Source organism: Elaeis guineensis, chromosome 7, assembly GCF_000442705.2.
Source record: "Elaeis guineensis isolate ETL-2024a chromosome 7, EG11, whole genome shotgun sequence".
In the NCBI taxonomy this organism is placed as follows: domain Eukaryota; kingdom Viridiplantae; phylum Streptophyta; class Magnoliopsida; order Arecales; family Arecaceae; genus Elaeis; species Elaeis guineensis.
Window position 1 is genome coordinate 27877822 of NC_025999.2, and position 15524 is coordinate 27893345.

At 37.7% G+C, this 15524-nt stretch overlaps 1 protein-coding gene across 2 annotated transcripts in view; it reads left to right on the top strand.

Moving 5' to 3' along the window:
- LOC105034226 (ACT domain-containing protein ACR12) overlaps window positions 1–15524 on the top strand; it is a 79044-nt gene that overhangs the window by 726 nt on the left and 62794 nt on the right. For both annotated transcript variants that reach the window (XR_012142619.1, XM_010909283.3), the window contains exons 2-6: window positions 89–143; window positions 311–430; window positions 1025–1122; window positions 1947–2049; window positions 2135–2203. Coding sequence is in view for 1 of the 2 variants with exons in the window: in XM_010909283.3 (XP_010907585.2) it covers window positions 89–143; window positions 311–430; window positions 1025–1122; window positions 1947–2049; window positions 2135–2203 (445 nt within the window). In the remaining variant the exon portion in view is untranslated. The remainder of the gene's footprint in view (window positions 1–88; window positions 144–310; window positions 431–1024; window positions 1123–1946; window positions 2050–2134; window positions 2204–15524) is intronic.

Consider the following 15524-nt stretch of genomic DNA (forward strand, 5'->3'; position numbering starts at 1 on the left):
ATGGTAAAAGAATCGAGATCAAGAAAATAAGATTTACTTAATCAGAAATGGTTCCTCTAGTAATCTTATTTAATGTGCTATGTTGTAGGAATGGTTCTCGGAATTTTTACCATCCTGCTCATGTAATGAAATTTTCTTTCAAGGTATATCTTCACCCTTGATTTCATTGCGAATTAGTTTTCAAGATTCTGTTTTAAAGAGTTCTGTCAGCAAAAGCGTGCTTGTATTTTTTTTAGCCCCATTATATACATCATGTTCATATGTATGGTGTACAAATGTATGTATTGCTGCTTTGACATTTTCTTTGCAGGCCTTGGAAGATGACATGGATTCTGATGTACTGATTTTTCTGATGGATCGAGACTCAAATATTGAATTAACAATCGTACATCTTAGCTTTGGAGACCACTTGTGGACACTGATTGAACTGGTAAAGTGACTGGTTTCTCCATTTTCCTTTTATTGCATGTAAGAAAAGTTTTAGCTCCTTACACTAAAATCTGTTTTTTGCAGACTGTCTCGATTCTCTTATGATCTTCACATGTACTATTTTTGGAGATCCTTTGTGTTGTTTGCTAATATTTTACATGAACCGCTAGGTTAAACATGTATACCTACGCTTAAAATTGTAAGTTGATGAATATTTCTTCCAGTTTACTTTCATTATTGTCAGGTGATACATCCATTACAGTAGAGCAGGTTGTGGTATTTTGATCCTAAGGGAAAAAATAATCTTTCTAGGAGCAGATTATTTATGTGGATGTTAGGCCATGATATGTCGTTATTAGTGCCAGCAAAGGCGCTTCCTTGGCAGTGGGGACTGGGGATAGTTACAGGTGCTACCCTCTCTTGAGCATATTTATTTGACTTGTTAGCTTTTTATTTTCTTATTTTTTTCAGCACAACCTGTCAACTGGGTGATGGCTAGATAATTTTTCTGTATAACGCCTCTGCAGTGCCTTGTTAGTTACAACATATGCACTCATACTAGCGTGATTATATCTCTGGGTTTGTGTTTCTGCAGTTGGAAGCTCTAGGAAGACTTGGCTGGGATGTGATCAAGGGAACTGTGACAAGTGAGGAGGCTTCTAGTTTACAAACAAAAGTTTTAATTGCACAACCGTGAGTAATCATTTCAGTATTCGAACAAATTTTGTATTTCAATCAGATGATTCTTTCTTAACCTAGATCCAACAAAAGAGCAGCTTGAAAGTTGAATCCTCTACACTTTTGTAGAATATTAACAAACCTTCCCCCACAACCACTTTCATGCTGCCCAGTACTCACCTCAAGGTTTCAATAGATAATAATGAGAGCTTATCAGTTCTATCCAGTATTATTCATTATATATATGGATCTAGCTAGTGTAGGACGAGCATGGTGATTGAATACCACATATCTGCTAGGACAACCATAATATACTCTCAGGTTCAGGCAAGCTGCTGGCAGTGAGATTTCTCATTCTTCTTGTTAAAACGTTGAAGTTACCTAGCTGAATTATCATTCCGAAGGCATGAACTATGAATCCACAGTAACATTTTTGGTGTCCACAGCTCATGGTAACAAACATGCATTCTGGAGAATGTCGATACATGCCAATCTTGAAAGAATTTGTTAGTGGCAGGTGATGGCTTTATTATTTTCTATTATAGGATGTCTTGAGTACTACGAGATTTGTTTAGTCATTCATTTAACAATTTCATATTACCGGGAATATGATGGAAGTTAGTGTATTCTTTAACACAAACGATCCCCCCCCCCTCACACAAAACCAAAATAACAAAAAACAAAAAAAAAGATAGAGCAATGTATCTTTCTGTGCATCACATTGAGACAACTTGGCTGACTAAAGCATTTTCCTTTCCATTTTATGATTGGATACGCAGCAATCATTTTATATCATATGCTGTAATTGATATTAAAAATATGTTTATGTAACACCTTAGGAATCACATTAATCAACAACTTCAAGGGCACAAAGTTGAGGATCATGATGTGTTAGAAGAAACTGGATGGTTCATTTACAACTCCCTTCTCCAGTATCATCCAGTATGATATATTTTTACTTGTGCTCCTTTTCAACTTTTACTGTCTTTTAGTGATTCATTACACTATATTTAAGATTTTCCTTCAGGAGTTTATTCATATCATGGAGGAGTTGGATTTGGGTGAGGATGTTACAGTAGAATATCCAAGAAAGAAGGTAACATGTTACTGATACTTCTGAGCTTGCAACTGTATGACATTCCAAGCTCTGCAGGCCAGCAGAAGTCCACTTCTAAATGAAGAATGTGCTCTTTATGTTGTTCTAGATTTGGCTTTTAGGATGCATGGGCCTGTACAGCTATGCTAAATTTTAAATCAATGCAATTGTTATATAGTACATTCTACTAGTGTCTCAGCTACTGTTAGTAATAGAAAATTTAGGAGTATTTTCTGTACCATAAGAAAATAAAAAACACAACCATGTGAGCATGCATAGAATGAAGCTTAAGGGTTTTTTTTTTTTAATAAAAAAAAAGTCAATCAAAATTTATCTAGCGGAATGGAGCTGAAAGAATTAGTAGGGAAAATGGCTTTCTATCAAAATTTGGTCATAGAAGAGTGGAGGATATAATAAATGACTGCATGTTATTTTATCGTTATTTGCTGATTTCAGTAGATCTGCTAGTCCCTGTGGACACTACTTTAGCTAATGCTTTATAGATGGGGCTTTCTTTTGAATATAAAGATTTCTGATGCACTGCCACTGCCACAGTTATTGAAATATTTGCTTCTAGTTTCTTTTTTTGATTCTCTTGTTATATCCAAAGGCTGAAATGCTCTGGAAATGTCCCATTAATTCTGATTATGTGCTTATAGTGATTGTGGTTTAACTGGGAAGTAGTTAACAAATTAATCTTCTGGGCATCAACCACCAGCCATGCATTATATAAGCAACTGAACTATTCAGTGTCTTGGTGAAAGAGTCGATTGGTCATTTGATTATTATTATGAAACTGGTACGTAGCATAACACAAACTGGTGGAATGGCAGATAAACTATCCCTTAGAGCCTGTTTAGTTACATTTAACTAGGTGCATTGGTAGACCAGTTACTGTAAGTGAGCCAGTTTCTCTATTTTGTATTGGTGCAGTTTACTAGCTACAATGTAATCGAACCTACCAAAACTCTTCCAGTTGCAATAACTTGTCCCATGACCCCAATGTGCAAGAACCAGTTATTTGTGCAGCTAAACAGCTTTCTATAGCTGCAGTTGCTGTAATTAATGCTATGCAGGATACTTGCTACATTCTAACGGTATTTATTTGTAACAAAAACTGGTGACTAATGAAATTCTCATGATCTGTTGACTCTTGAGCTCATATTCCTTTCATGTTGGGCTCCAAATAACCCTGTTTCAAGACCTTAGGTTCCAAAATGCTTGGTTAAGCTAAATTTTATCACTTTTTAAATACTTTTATGTCATTGCCCTGAGCCAGAATCCAATTTTGAGGGCCTGATGACCGCCGCACACTCATAGGGTTGGCCCTATAAACATTGAAGGCATTTCACTTGTCAATGAATCAATATATCTTGGAAATCTGATATAGATGCTTTAGCTGGTAAATACCTTGATTTGATGGATTGGGTCTGAAAGGGTAAGAAATCAGGCTGATTGCATCTGACCCTACCAGTTTTGACTCTGCCACATTGAAGTGGGCATCAATCTCTCATCCCGAGTCAAAATCGCTTATAAGACTCTAATTTGGAAAGATCTTTTTCTGCTTTACGTGCCTAACGGTTTTGCTGTCACAATCCAATTTTGGGGCCAGATTATTCATTTGATAGGTCAATGGGAGCCCGAAAGATCCTAGACGAGTTGGAAGTTTTAATTTTTTTACCTGTTTTGTAATTCGAAATATACTTGGAGTATTCTAGTAGCTTAGGCATTAAGTTAGGGTTTTTTCTATTATAATTAAAGGCCTTTGACCAGCATTGTTGGTAGTCTATTTTCTTTGACATTGAATCAAAACTCTAGAAGAGAGTTCTTTTTGTTTCGTGTGTCTTCCTCCTCTATTTCCATCAAAATGTGGAAATGGTTGCATCAAAATCATATAATTCATATACAGGAAATAGTGATTATCAAAATCACTAAACTACGAAATTGAAATATCACATCAAGTCATACATACCACCTTAAGCCATAGCCAAAGATTTGTTTCCAAACTTACAACTTGAAGTTTCGGTGACTAAGTATTTATAGATGGTTTGCCGAACCAAATCGAACCAGTGTGGAATTGGGATGGTTCAGCCCTAATTTTTGAAATAGGGCCCTAACTAGGTCGAACCACTTTGAATCGGGCTGAACCGCTCAGTTTGGTATGGTTCAGGGCCGAACCAATTGGTTCGGCCTTGTTCCCTTATTTTTGTTTTTTAGTGGTGCTACAATGTCGATTGGGGTCGGGGGGGGGGGGGTTAAACGAAGTTAAGAATCAGGAAGAGAAGTCAAAGACTTTTCTTTCTCCTTTTTCATCGTTAAAATCCATTTTCTTTCCTTATCTATAATGCAAACAACAAAAAAAATGAGAACTTATCAATTGGAGGTATGTAAGCTTATCTCATCTAAAAGAAGGATAAAAGAGCTTACCCTTTAGGGGTTTCATTTATCAAAATATATAGAGTATAGAATGTACACATATGGCAACATAAGCCAGCAATAATACACCAATAATGCCATAAGCAACATAGGCTAGCAATAATGCCATAAAAACCTCTACTATACTTGGAGAGGAATATGCAATATTAAAATACTAAATATATCTTAACATCTCCTCGCAAGCTGAGCATCCTTGGTATGGAGGCGAGGATTGGTGCGCAAAATCGAAAATCGAGAAGTGGTCTAAGATTTTGTGAAGATGTCAGCAAGTCGTTTGTCAGAAGAGATATGGACCACATCCAAATCATCCAATTGAATTTTCTTCTGTAAGAAGTGATGATCAAGTTCAATGTGCTTTGTACGGACATGTAAAACGGGATTTGTAGTAGGTATGTTGTGCTAAGATTATCACAATAGATGCGACTAGAGTGCCATAAAGAGATGCCAAGATCACGAAGAAGACGATAGATCCAAATGGTCTTGACAAGTGTGTAGGCCATAAATCGATACTCTGCTTTAGAATTGGAGCGAGAAATAGTAGGCTGCTTCTTAGCTGACCAAGAGATTAGATTAGGGCCAAAAAAATGCAATACCCTGAAGTGGATCTTCGTGTATCTGAATAGCCAGCTCAATCAGCATCTGAAAAAGCAATTAGTGATGGATTCAGACCGTGGAAGATGGAAATGCCATAGGACAGTGTCCCGCAAATGTATCGGAGAAGACATTTAATAGCTTACATATGTGTCTCACAAGGTGCATGGAGATATTAAGCAACCGTATTAACAGCATATGAGATATCTGGTCTTGTGAAAGTAAGATATTGCAAAGCACCAACAATTTGATGATAGAGAAAGGGATTTGCAAAAAGACGCCCTTCATGAGCCAAGAGATGAGCACCGAGAGAGAGTAGCAACCGGTTTACTTATGAGAAAATCATGACGCTCAAGCAGTTGGCGCGCGTATTTCTGTTGAGTCAGATAAAGATCAGAAGGAGATTTAGTGAAGGAGATTTAGTGACTTCAATGCCCAAAAAGTAAGGTAGAGGCCCCAAATCCTTCATGGCAAACTCTTGTTGTAAAATGCCTATAAGTGCCTCTAAAAGAGAGGAGGAGCTTCTACTAATAACGATATCATCGACATATAGGAGAAGAACAAGAATGCCAGAAGAGGAGCGACAAATGAACATGGAAGGATCTGCAATACTTCCAATAAACCAATCTCAGAAAGAAAGGAAGTAAAGTGTTGAAACAAAGCCCGAGGTGCCTGCTTGAGTCCATAGATAGCTTTTCATAGGTGGCAGACATGATGAGGAAGAGAAGGGTTTACAAAGCCAGATGGTTGTTTCATATCGACTTCTTCAGAGAGAACACCATGAAGAAACGCATTCTTCACATCAAGTTGCCGAAGCGGCTACTTAGAGGAGAAAGCAATAGAAATAACAGTGCGAATAGTAGTCAGTTTGACAACTGATGAAAAAGTTTTTACAAAATCAATATCCTGTTGCTATTTATAATCCTGAGCCACAAGCTGAGCCCTGAGACGCTCAAAAGAACCATCAGCCTTCTGCTTAACCTTATATATTTATTTGTAGCCAATGAGATTGATAGATGGTGGAGGAACAAGATCCCAAGTAGAGTTAACCAATAAGGTATCAAATTCCTCGGTCATAGCTTCATGCCAACCTGCATCTTGAAAGGCTTGGGCAAGGAAGTTAGGCTTGGTGGGAAGAGAAGAACTCATAGAAGCGAGGAAGGAGGTAGACGCAGTCATATCCTTTGTCATGGGCTGGATGAGCATAGTGTGGGTACGGAAAGGTGGAGGAACAGCAGGTGAAGTAGATAAAGAAGATGGTGAAACTGGTAGGTTTGCAGTTGGAGTGGAAAGGGAAGGTTCAAAAGGTGTAGGAAGAGGATCGATCGTAGTGGTGGGAGTAACAGCCCTGGAGGTTGTTCATCTTGTATAGACCCAGAGCTTGTTCTGACCAGTAGCAGTGGTATGGTTCTTATCTCTAACCTATATGGCATCATTATTTAAATTGATAGTAAATTGAGTTAATGACTCGGAGGTTGGTGAAATAGACAAAGCGGATCGGTAGGTACAAGAAGTGCTAGGACCATCAATAGTAGAAATATGGGTGAAAGTGAAATGAGAGAGTGCATTAATAGTGGAAGGACTCTCACCCAGTAAAGGAGGATTAGAAAAAAAATTTTGAAAATGTGAAAATCAAAAACAGCAGAACCAATTGTGGAAGATGTAGAAAATTTGAAGAGACATGGATATAGAAAAATAGTTTTAACAAAGATAACATGTCTAGAAATTAAAACTTTTGTAGTGCTTGGATATAGGCAACGAAACCCTTTATGTTTATCTGAGAGTCCCAAGAATACATAAGGGAGAGATCGAGGAGAGAGCTTATGTTTGGCAATATCCTATAGATTAGGATAACACAAGCATCCAAAAATTTTCACAAGTTGCAAGTCAAAAGGGACACAACCATGCAAAGCATTGTAAGATGATTTTCCATTCAAAACAACAAGTGAAGGTGTACGATTTACAAGGAAAACAGCAATTTGTAGTGTCTCCGCCAAAAAATGAGGAGGCATGTAAGCTTGAAAAAGAAGACTTCGAATAATAGTGGATAAATGTCTATGTTTCCTTTTGGTAACACCATTTTGTTGTAGTGTGGGAAGACACGAGAATCTCTGAATAATCCCATTCTATGAACACAGAGCCGAGAATTTTTCATTTATATACTTTTTACTATTGTCAGATTGAAGAATTTTAATGTTGTGATGATAAATATTTTTAACCATTGCTTGAAATCCTAAAATTTTTCAAAAACCTTATGTTTACATTTTAAAAGACAAATCCATGAATAATGGGAGTAATCATCCACAAATATGACATAATATTTATATCTAGAAATAGAGGGCACAGGTGCCTGCCATACATCAGAATGCACAAGTTGAAAAGGAAAAGTAGATTTTGATTCAGAATCATGAAAAGAAAGTTTGACATATTTGACATGTATTGCAAACAGATAATTTGAGTTTAGAATGACCATCATAAATAATTTTATTTTCTTTAAGAAATTTAGAAAGAACAGTAAAACTAAGATGACCTAACCATCTATGCCAAATATCTCCACTAAATCTAGATGCAACAAAGACCGATTGTTGCTTGTTTCCTATACTTGCAACTTTAGAAGAAATTGGATAGAGTGAAGTTCCCGAACTATGATATTTGAGAAGCTCCTTCCCCGTTTCCAAATCCTTTACAGAAAAATCGGAAGAGTCAAATTCAAAATGAGACTTATTATCGTGGCAAAATCGATGAACATAAAGTAAATTTCTTTTAATAGAAGGAACAATGAGAACATTTTTGAGAACAAAGGAGTAAAAAGGAGTACTCAACCATGTTTCACCAATCTGAATAATATTAAGTAAATTTTTATTACCTACCAGAATTTTTTTTGCCATTATAAGGTTTAGAGGAAGAAAGAATACCAAGATTAGCAGTCATGTGATTAGATGCTCCAATATCTAGATACCAAACTTCCTTATCAGGCTCCTCAAGGCTCAAAGCAGCGAAGGTCTGAGGAATATCATTTGTGGTGAAAGCGTGATTGAAACGTTGCCTGCATTAAGAGTAGAATGATTAAATTTTCCACATATCTGGTATTGTGTGCCAGATCATAGAACATAGGGTTGGTTAAGATGAGGAAAAGGCTGAGGATGTATGTATGCTCTATTATATCCATGATCAGGATTTGAATTATCTGTCACGTTGTCCTCGACCTCCGCAAAAACTACCCTTATGTCCACCATGATGACCTCGATCGCGATTTGCATAAAGGGCTTCTCCTTTAGTGGTGGAAGAAGTAGGTGTCATCAATCCGGCATGGCATTGAACTTCTGTCTCTTCTTATAGTAGAAGAGGTCGAAGTTGCTCAAATGTTATTTCATCCGGTGTGTGTTTAATGTACTTACAAATTCTCTATATTCCTCTGGTAGTCTCAGAAGAATAGTCATGACCAAATTGTGATCAGACTCATCTTCATCAATCGCCTGGAGGGCATCCCTTATGGATTTAACCTTTTGCATATATGCACTCAAGCCTATTGATCTTTTCTTAATGCTTCGTAATTCAGATTTCAGAGAAAAGGCCATAGAGGCGGTTTTGTCAAGAAAGTATGCCTCAATGATTTTCCATGCATCATGGGCTATTTTGGGTGAACTGGATATAACCATTTGCAGTATGCTAAGAGATAGAGTAGCATTAATCCAGGAAAGTATAGTGGTGTCTATCTTCTTCCACACTAGATACTCTGGATTCATAATTATCTTTTTATCGATAGTTTCAATAGTTTGAAGAGGGATAATGCTGGTCCCATCCACATGCGAGGTAACACCAAAACTCTCTAAGACATTTAGAAAAACTTGTTTCCACACCAAATAGGTAGAATCTATGAGTTCTAATGGTACGAGAGTTTTGATGTTAACAACTGGTAGCAAGGTTGGCTGTACCGGTACCGATCGGCATGCCGGTGCCGAACCGGTACGGTACGGTATCGGTACCATACCGTACCGACACACGGTACGCTCCGGCTACCGGTCCGGTACCGGTACACAATTTTTTTCGATTTTCAATTTTTTTTTTGATTTTTAAAGTTAATAATTGATAAATACAACCTCAATATGCATTATATTGCATATTATTGACATATTTGGGTTCAATTTGGAGTTAGATTGCGGTACAAAGATTTTTGATCCAAAATTTCAAACATATATTTATTTACATTATATTTCAACTATGTCATCTTAAAACTAAAGAAAAAATATATAAAATACGTATTAAAATGTATCTAAATATTTAAATACAAAGCCAAATAACTGATATACGAACCTTAAGATGTACTCTGATTTAATTTCTTGTCGAGTGTCTGTGACGCTCGTAGATATCTGGATCATCAACATAGTCTGAAGGGACATCAGTCAATCCTCTAGCCAAGCTGCACCATACTCTCGAATATTCATCATCCCATAAGGCATCCTCTCTGGATTGTAAGACATCTCAGACTCTTGCTAAAATTCTGACTCTGAAAGTATCCTCGAGATGATGGTACGGTTGTGGAGGAGCCCATCCAAATATGCCAGTAGCAAAATCTAATCCTAGAGCTGCTCCAGGCGCATAGGGTAGTAACCACTAGAAGATGATGCCTCGGATGCACCATATGCATATGGATCATAAGGTGGCTGTGGATAATAGGATCCATAATGCGAGGATGATCCAGATACATCCATGGATCCTACTCCACGTGCAAGATCGTCCGCAGCTGCATCATGTGCTGGATGATCTCTAGGAGCCCATCGTCTATATGAAATCGGCTCCCCACGATCTCTACCGACTCGTCCACCATGATCCTTATCCTATGTGACATGCGTAAACTGAGACTCACCGATGAATCGAATATCACCCTCTGGCTGTGTCTCATAAACGGTGGTCTCCTGTCCTCCAGTTCCTCCCTGATCATCAGATCTATGGTTACTACTACCAGTATCATCATCACTCTTCCTGGTGTCCGTATCTGAATCAGATCGCTCCTGTATTCTCGAGAGTGGTGCACGTGCAACTGTCTTTTCCTTTCCCCCCTTGTGCCCCTCTGTGACTTAGTTTTCTGTGATTGGGAGGATGGATGCTTCTTGCTGGCTGTCGGGAGGAACGTCTATACATCTCTCGTTCGAATCTCTGGAAAGATGTATCAGATAGCGAGTCATGTGATAATGAGTCCCTTGTGTCCCTTCAGACTGTGGCTGATCAGCTGTAACCCTATGTGGAATATTTTTTTTTGCCCATTGCCCTGGATCCACCCTGATCTCCCTTGCCCCCACACTGGCTAGTCGTGGAGGGGATCCTGGCTCATCAAGCTCTGACTCCTGTTGCTGACCTGCAAGCCATCCGATGATCGGATCATCATCCTCGTCGGCATAATCATCCAGCATCGGATCAGTGTACTTCAACTGAACTTCCTCCTGAATATATTTTAGCCTCAACCTCAGATTGTAGTGAACATATACAAGATCGTCGAGGCATTTTTGTGTCAGACGATTTCTCTGTTTGCTGTGGATAAAGGCGAAAGTGGACCAATTACGCTCACAGCCACTAGCAAGACCGTCTGAGAAAAAATACGGACAGCCATATGTCTCAAATTTTCTGCTGATATTCCAAAATGAATCCACCATTCAGCTACAAAAGTAAAATTATATATCAAATTTGATGATATTATTAAGCAAAATTACATATCAATCTACATTGCTCATTATTGATATGTAATTTATCTGGATTCATCTACTTTTTGTTTACGACGGCTGATGGGACTCCAAAACTGTCTGATCCCTCTCTAAACTGTTTCGTCTGAAATAAAATATATTTATTATTTATAAATATATCAGATCGAATTCAGTTGAATAATTACATCTGTTTTAAACTAGCATACCTCTTGCAGACACAATGACGCGATTTCTGGATCGGGCACCATCTTATATATGACATTGCGAAGAGCAACAAGAAGCACGCTATCCATATCTATCTCCAAATAGTATACTAAAATCTCGGATTCAAGTAATAAGCTGCAGATAAATTTCAAGACTGATTAAGCACAATTTTATTTTCATGCTTCGAAAAAATATTTTAAAACATTCTTAAATCCAAACTTACCAGCTAGATGCAAATCTCTGCCCATCTGATAGTCCCAACGAGCTCAATAATGTTAATGAATTCTTGAGCATGCTTGGCATCATTCTCACTGATCTGTTTCTTTGTCCTCTCCATCATGTAATATAGGAAGCCCATCTGGGGGTATCTCTCGCTGTCCACGGTGCGAAGCACCTCATATAAAGGCTTGATAGCCTTCACTATCTTCTCAGCCCGCTGCCAAAATGACTGACTCGTCACCAAGTTTTCCACATGACTTCCATCAGTGCCGGCCCTCGCATATCTGCTCTCCTGTCACTCGGCACTGACAAACATCTGACGTAGGGCTGTTTTCTTCTGAAGAAGACTATCAAGTGTATGTAGTTGGTAGCAAATCGTGTGATATCTGATCGTAAGATCTCCCCCCCAGTATACATCCGCATAATGAAAGAACCCGTGTGGTTGTAGATGAATCTAGTAATGGTCTGGGCAATCTCCACTACCTGCTGCACCCTGCGAATCTTTCCGATATCCATCAATATAAGATCAATGCAATGTGCAGCACATGGGGTCCAGTATATCTGCGGTCGCTGCTCCATCAGCAACTCTCCGCAGTCTTATATTGTGGTCCGTTATCTGTGATGACTTGCACGACATGCTGCTCACCCACTGAATCAATCACCTCCTCCATCAGACCAAGGATATATGTGGCATCGTGCATCTTATCTGAAGCATCGATTGATTTGTAAAAAAATATTTTTCCATCACAGTATGTCAAAAAATTAATGATGCTCCGCTAGTAGGACCTGTCCAACCATCACACATCACTGTCAAACCGTATGTAGTCCATTTATTTTTATAAGAAGCAATCCATCTTGCAGATCCTCCTTATTGCTGTCAAGAAGCTGACCATAGATGTCCTTAGGTCCTGGAGGATCTACACCCTGGCCGGCAGCCTCTATGGCTGAAATAGCAGATCGGTAGTAAGGATTGGCTGCTGCATTTGCTGGAATATGGCTGAAATGAAATCATGATCCAATAGCTCACCACATATCCTTCTTCTTATCTTTTTTCAGCATACTGTCAATTCTCTGCTGCTTTGAATCCTTGCTGGACAAAGCATGTGGATCCAAATCCTGAATGCTGGCTCCTGTTGGAATATCTCTGGAGGACCTCCTCCTACTGCCAAAAGCTCCCAACAAAGAAGACATGCTGCGTCTGCTCCCTCTACCACCAGGCTCTCTGACTGAGGTAGTCCTCCTGAACTCGAATTCTCCCTACCAGTCGCTGATCCAGATCCTGATTCGTAGCATGATGGTCCGAATCGGGCTCTGTACCGGGCCATCTCCTCCTGCTGGTACTGATCCGCCAAGCTCGCATGAATGGCAGCCTCAATCTGTGCCTCCTCATCATCTGGAGCAGAAGCCTCCTCTGACTCTCTAGAGTGATAAGAAGGTGGCTTTGCAGCTCGACGGTCTACTTCGATCTTTTTCTGCTTTGCCCTTTCCTTCGCTGCTTTCGAATCAGCAAAGTGCTTTTTCATCAATTGTCGGACCTCTTGCAGATATTTCCGACACATCGACACATCAGGATAACCACCAGCTAGATGCTGCTTCAACCTAGTCACTCCTCCCTTGAACTCTGTGTTGCACCATTTGCATCTCCCATGATGCCGAGCCGAGAGTATCTCGCCATGATCCCAACCGATGTCACGCTCTTGATCTTTCTTTTTACTTATTTCTGCAGATATAATAAAATACTAATTATTTCGAATTACCTGTAATATAACACTAATTACATATATTTTTTATTTGATAATATTTTTTACTATTTAAATATTTACAAAAAAAATTTCAAAAAAATCTCAAGTTAGATTCAAATATTTCAATTGTTTTGAATCATTCTAAACATTATTCTTAATTTCAAAACTAACACTGATTTTTTATTTTTTTAATTATTTTTATATAAATAAATATATACTATAAAATAGTTGATTAATTAAAGTGAACGAACGTCATGCTTTAAATTTTTTTCTTATAAATATATGCAAGTATAACAAACAACGATAGTTTAACGATAATTAAAATAATTATATATAATTTTAAAATAATTTTAATAATTATTTTAAAACTTATAAATTCAAAATAAATATGTTATATGCTTCAAATAATATTTTTAAATTAACTAAAATATAATATTATTTTTATATATTTTTTATTTTATAATTAAATTTTAAATTTAAATAATTAAAAAAATATTTTTTTAATTTCAAATATTTGAAAAAAAATTAGAAATTAGATTTAAGTAGTTTGAATCATTCTAAACATGATTCCCAAACTTTGATTTTTTTCGTAAAATTTTTTTTTTTTTAATTTTTAAATAAATAAATATTTAAAAATATTTAAAAAATATATAATTAAAAAAATTAATAATTTTGGTGTCATCGTGTAGATCTTCCAAAGATCTATCACATATAATTAAATCATTCCAAAATCAAAGATTTTGGCATATTTTCTCTTATTTCATTCTTTCTCATTCTTATCCTATTTTTAACAACAAAAATTAAAAAAAATATTTACTAAGAAAGTAACACATTATCTTACCTCCGGCCAAAGATCAGCCTCTCCTCGAACCACTCCTGCAATTTGACGAAATTTTTTTCTTTTTTTCTAATTTTTCGGAGGTCTCACGGTTTTGTTAAGACCTTCGGACCCTCGGGAGTTCTCTGAGACATCTCAGAGAACTCCAAAGCAGGTAAGGCTTTTTATGCCTCCCCCTCCCCCCTCGTCACTTTTGGCACATGGGGTGTCGATACGGTTCAGTTCACATCGACCGGACCGAACCGGACCATACCGTCCGATTTTGGACGGTATGGAAGCGAACCGGACCGAACCGCTCGGTTCGGTACCGGTTCGGGCTGTTTCTCGAAAAAAAGGTCGAATCAGACCGTTTGAGCGCCGGTCCGGCTCGGTACGCCCCGTATCGGGCGGTTCGCCCGGTACGGCGAACACTGATTGGTAGTGTTGTGATAAATGAAGACATGTTTGCTACCAAAAGAAAGCATCATTGGAAGAAAAAGATATGAGATTAAAAGTTATCACTAAAGATTACTTCCCAAGAGAAGCCGAGCAGCACTAGAGAGGGCCAGCGGTGCCAGAGAAGACCAGAAAAAACAAGCGATCAGGCAAGAGAGTTCGAGTGGCACCGGGGGAGGCCAAGCGGAAGTGTGAAACCAAGAAGAACTTGAAAAAAATTCAGCGATGGCAGCAAGAGAAGCTGAGCAGCACCAGGCAAAACTAGCAGCATTGGGAAAGTCAGAAAAAGGAAACAAACATAGCAAAAAAATCCAATGATGGCAGCAAGAGAAATCAAGCAGCACCAGGAAATTCTAGAAAAAGGAAACAAGTAGCAATAGGAAAATCCAGCAGCAGCAACAAGAGAAGCCGGGAAGCACCAGGGAAGACCAAAAAAGGAAACAAGCAGCAATAGAAAAATCCAGCGGTGGCAGCAGGAGAAGTCGGGTAGCACCAGGGTGCACCAGGGAAAACTAGCAACACCAGGGAAGGCCAAGAGAAATCAGATGGCAGCATAGAGGGGTGAAAGGGGAGGAATAAGAGGTTTTTGGTGGTTGGTGGCTATGGATCAATATTTCTAGTTAGGGTTCCTACTCTGATACAATGAAAGAGGGATAAAAGAGCTTATTCGCTAGGGGTTTCATTGATCAAAATATATAAAGTACAGAATGTACACATATGGCAATATAGGCCAGTAATAATATAGCAATAATGCCACAAGCAACATAGGCCAGCAATAATACAACAATAATACAGCAATAATACCATAAAAACCTCCACCATACATGGAAAGAAATATGCAATACTAAAATACTCAATATATCTTAACATTATCTTCCATTTTTCTTCTTTCTCCCTTTTTTTCTTAAAAACAACTTTCAAATCCATAAAAATTGAAAAAATAAAAAAAAATTATACTAAAATTTTTGATTTTGGTACGATTTCATTATATATTATAGATCTATGGATGATCTATACAATGACATCGAAATCATTAATTTTCATTACGTATATAATTTTTTAAATTTAAAATATATTTGAAATAAAAAGTTATTAAAAAATAAAATTTAAAAATTAACTGTTAAATTAAAATATTGTTTAGGAGCTTGTAAGCTACT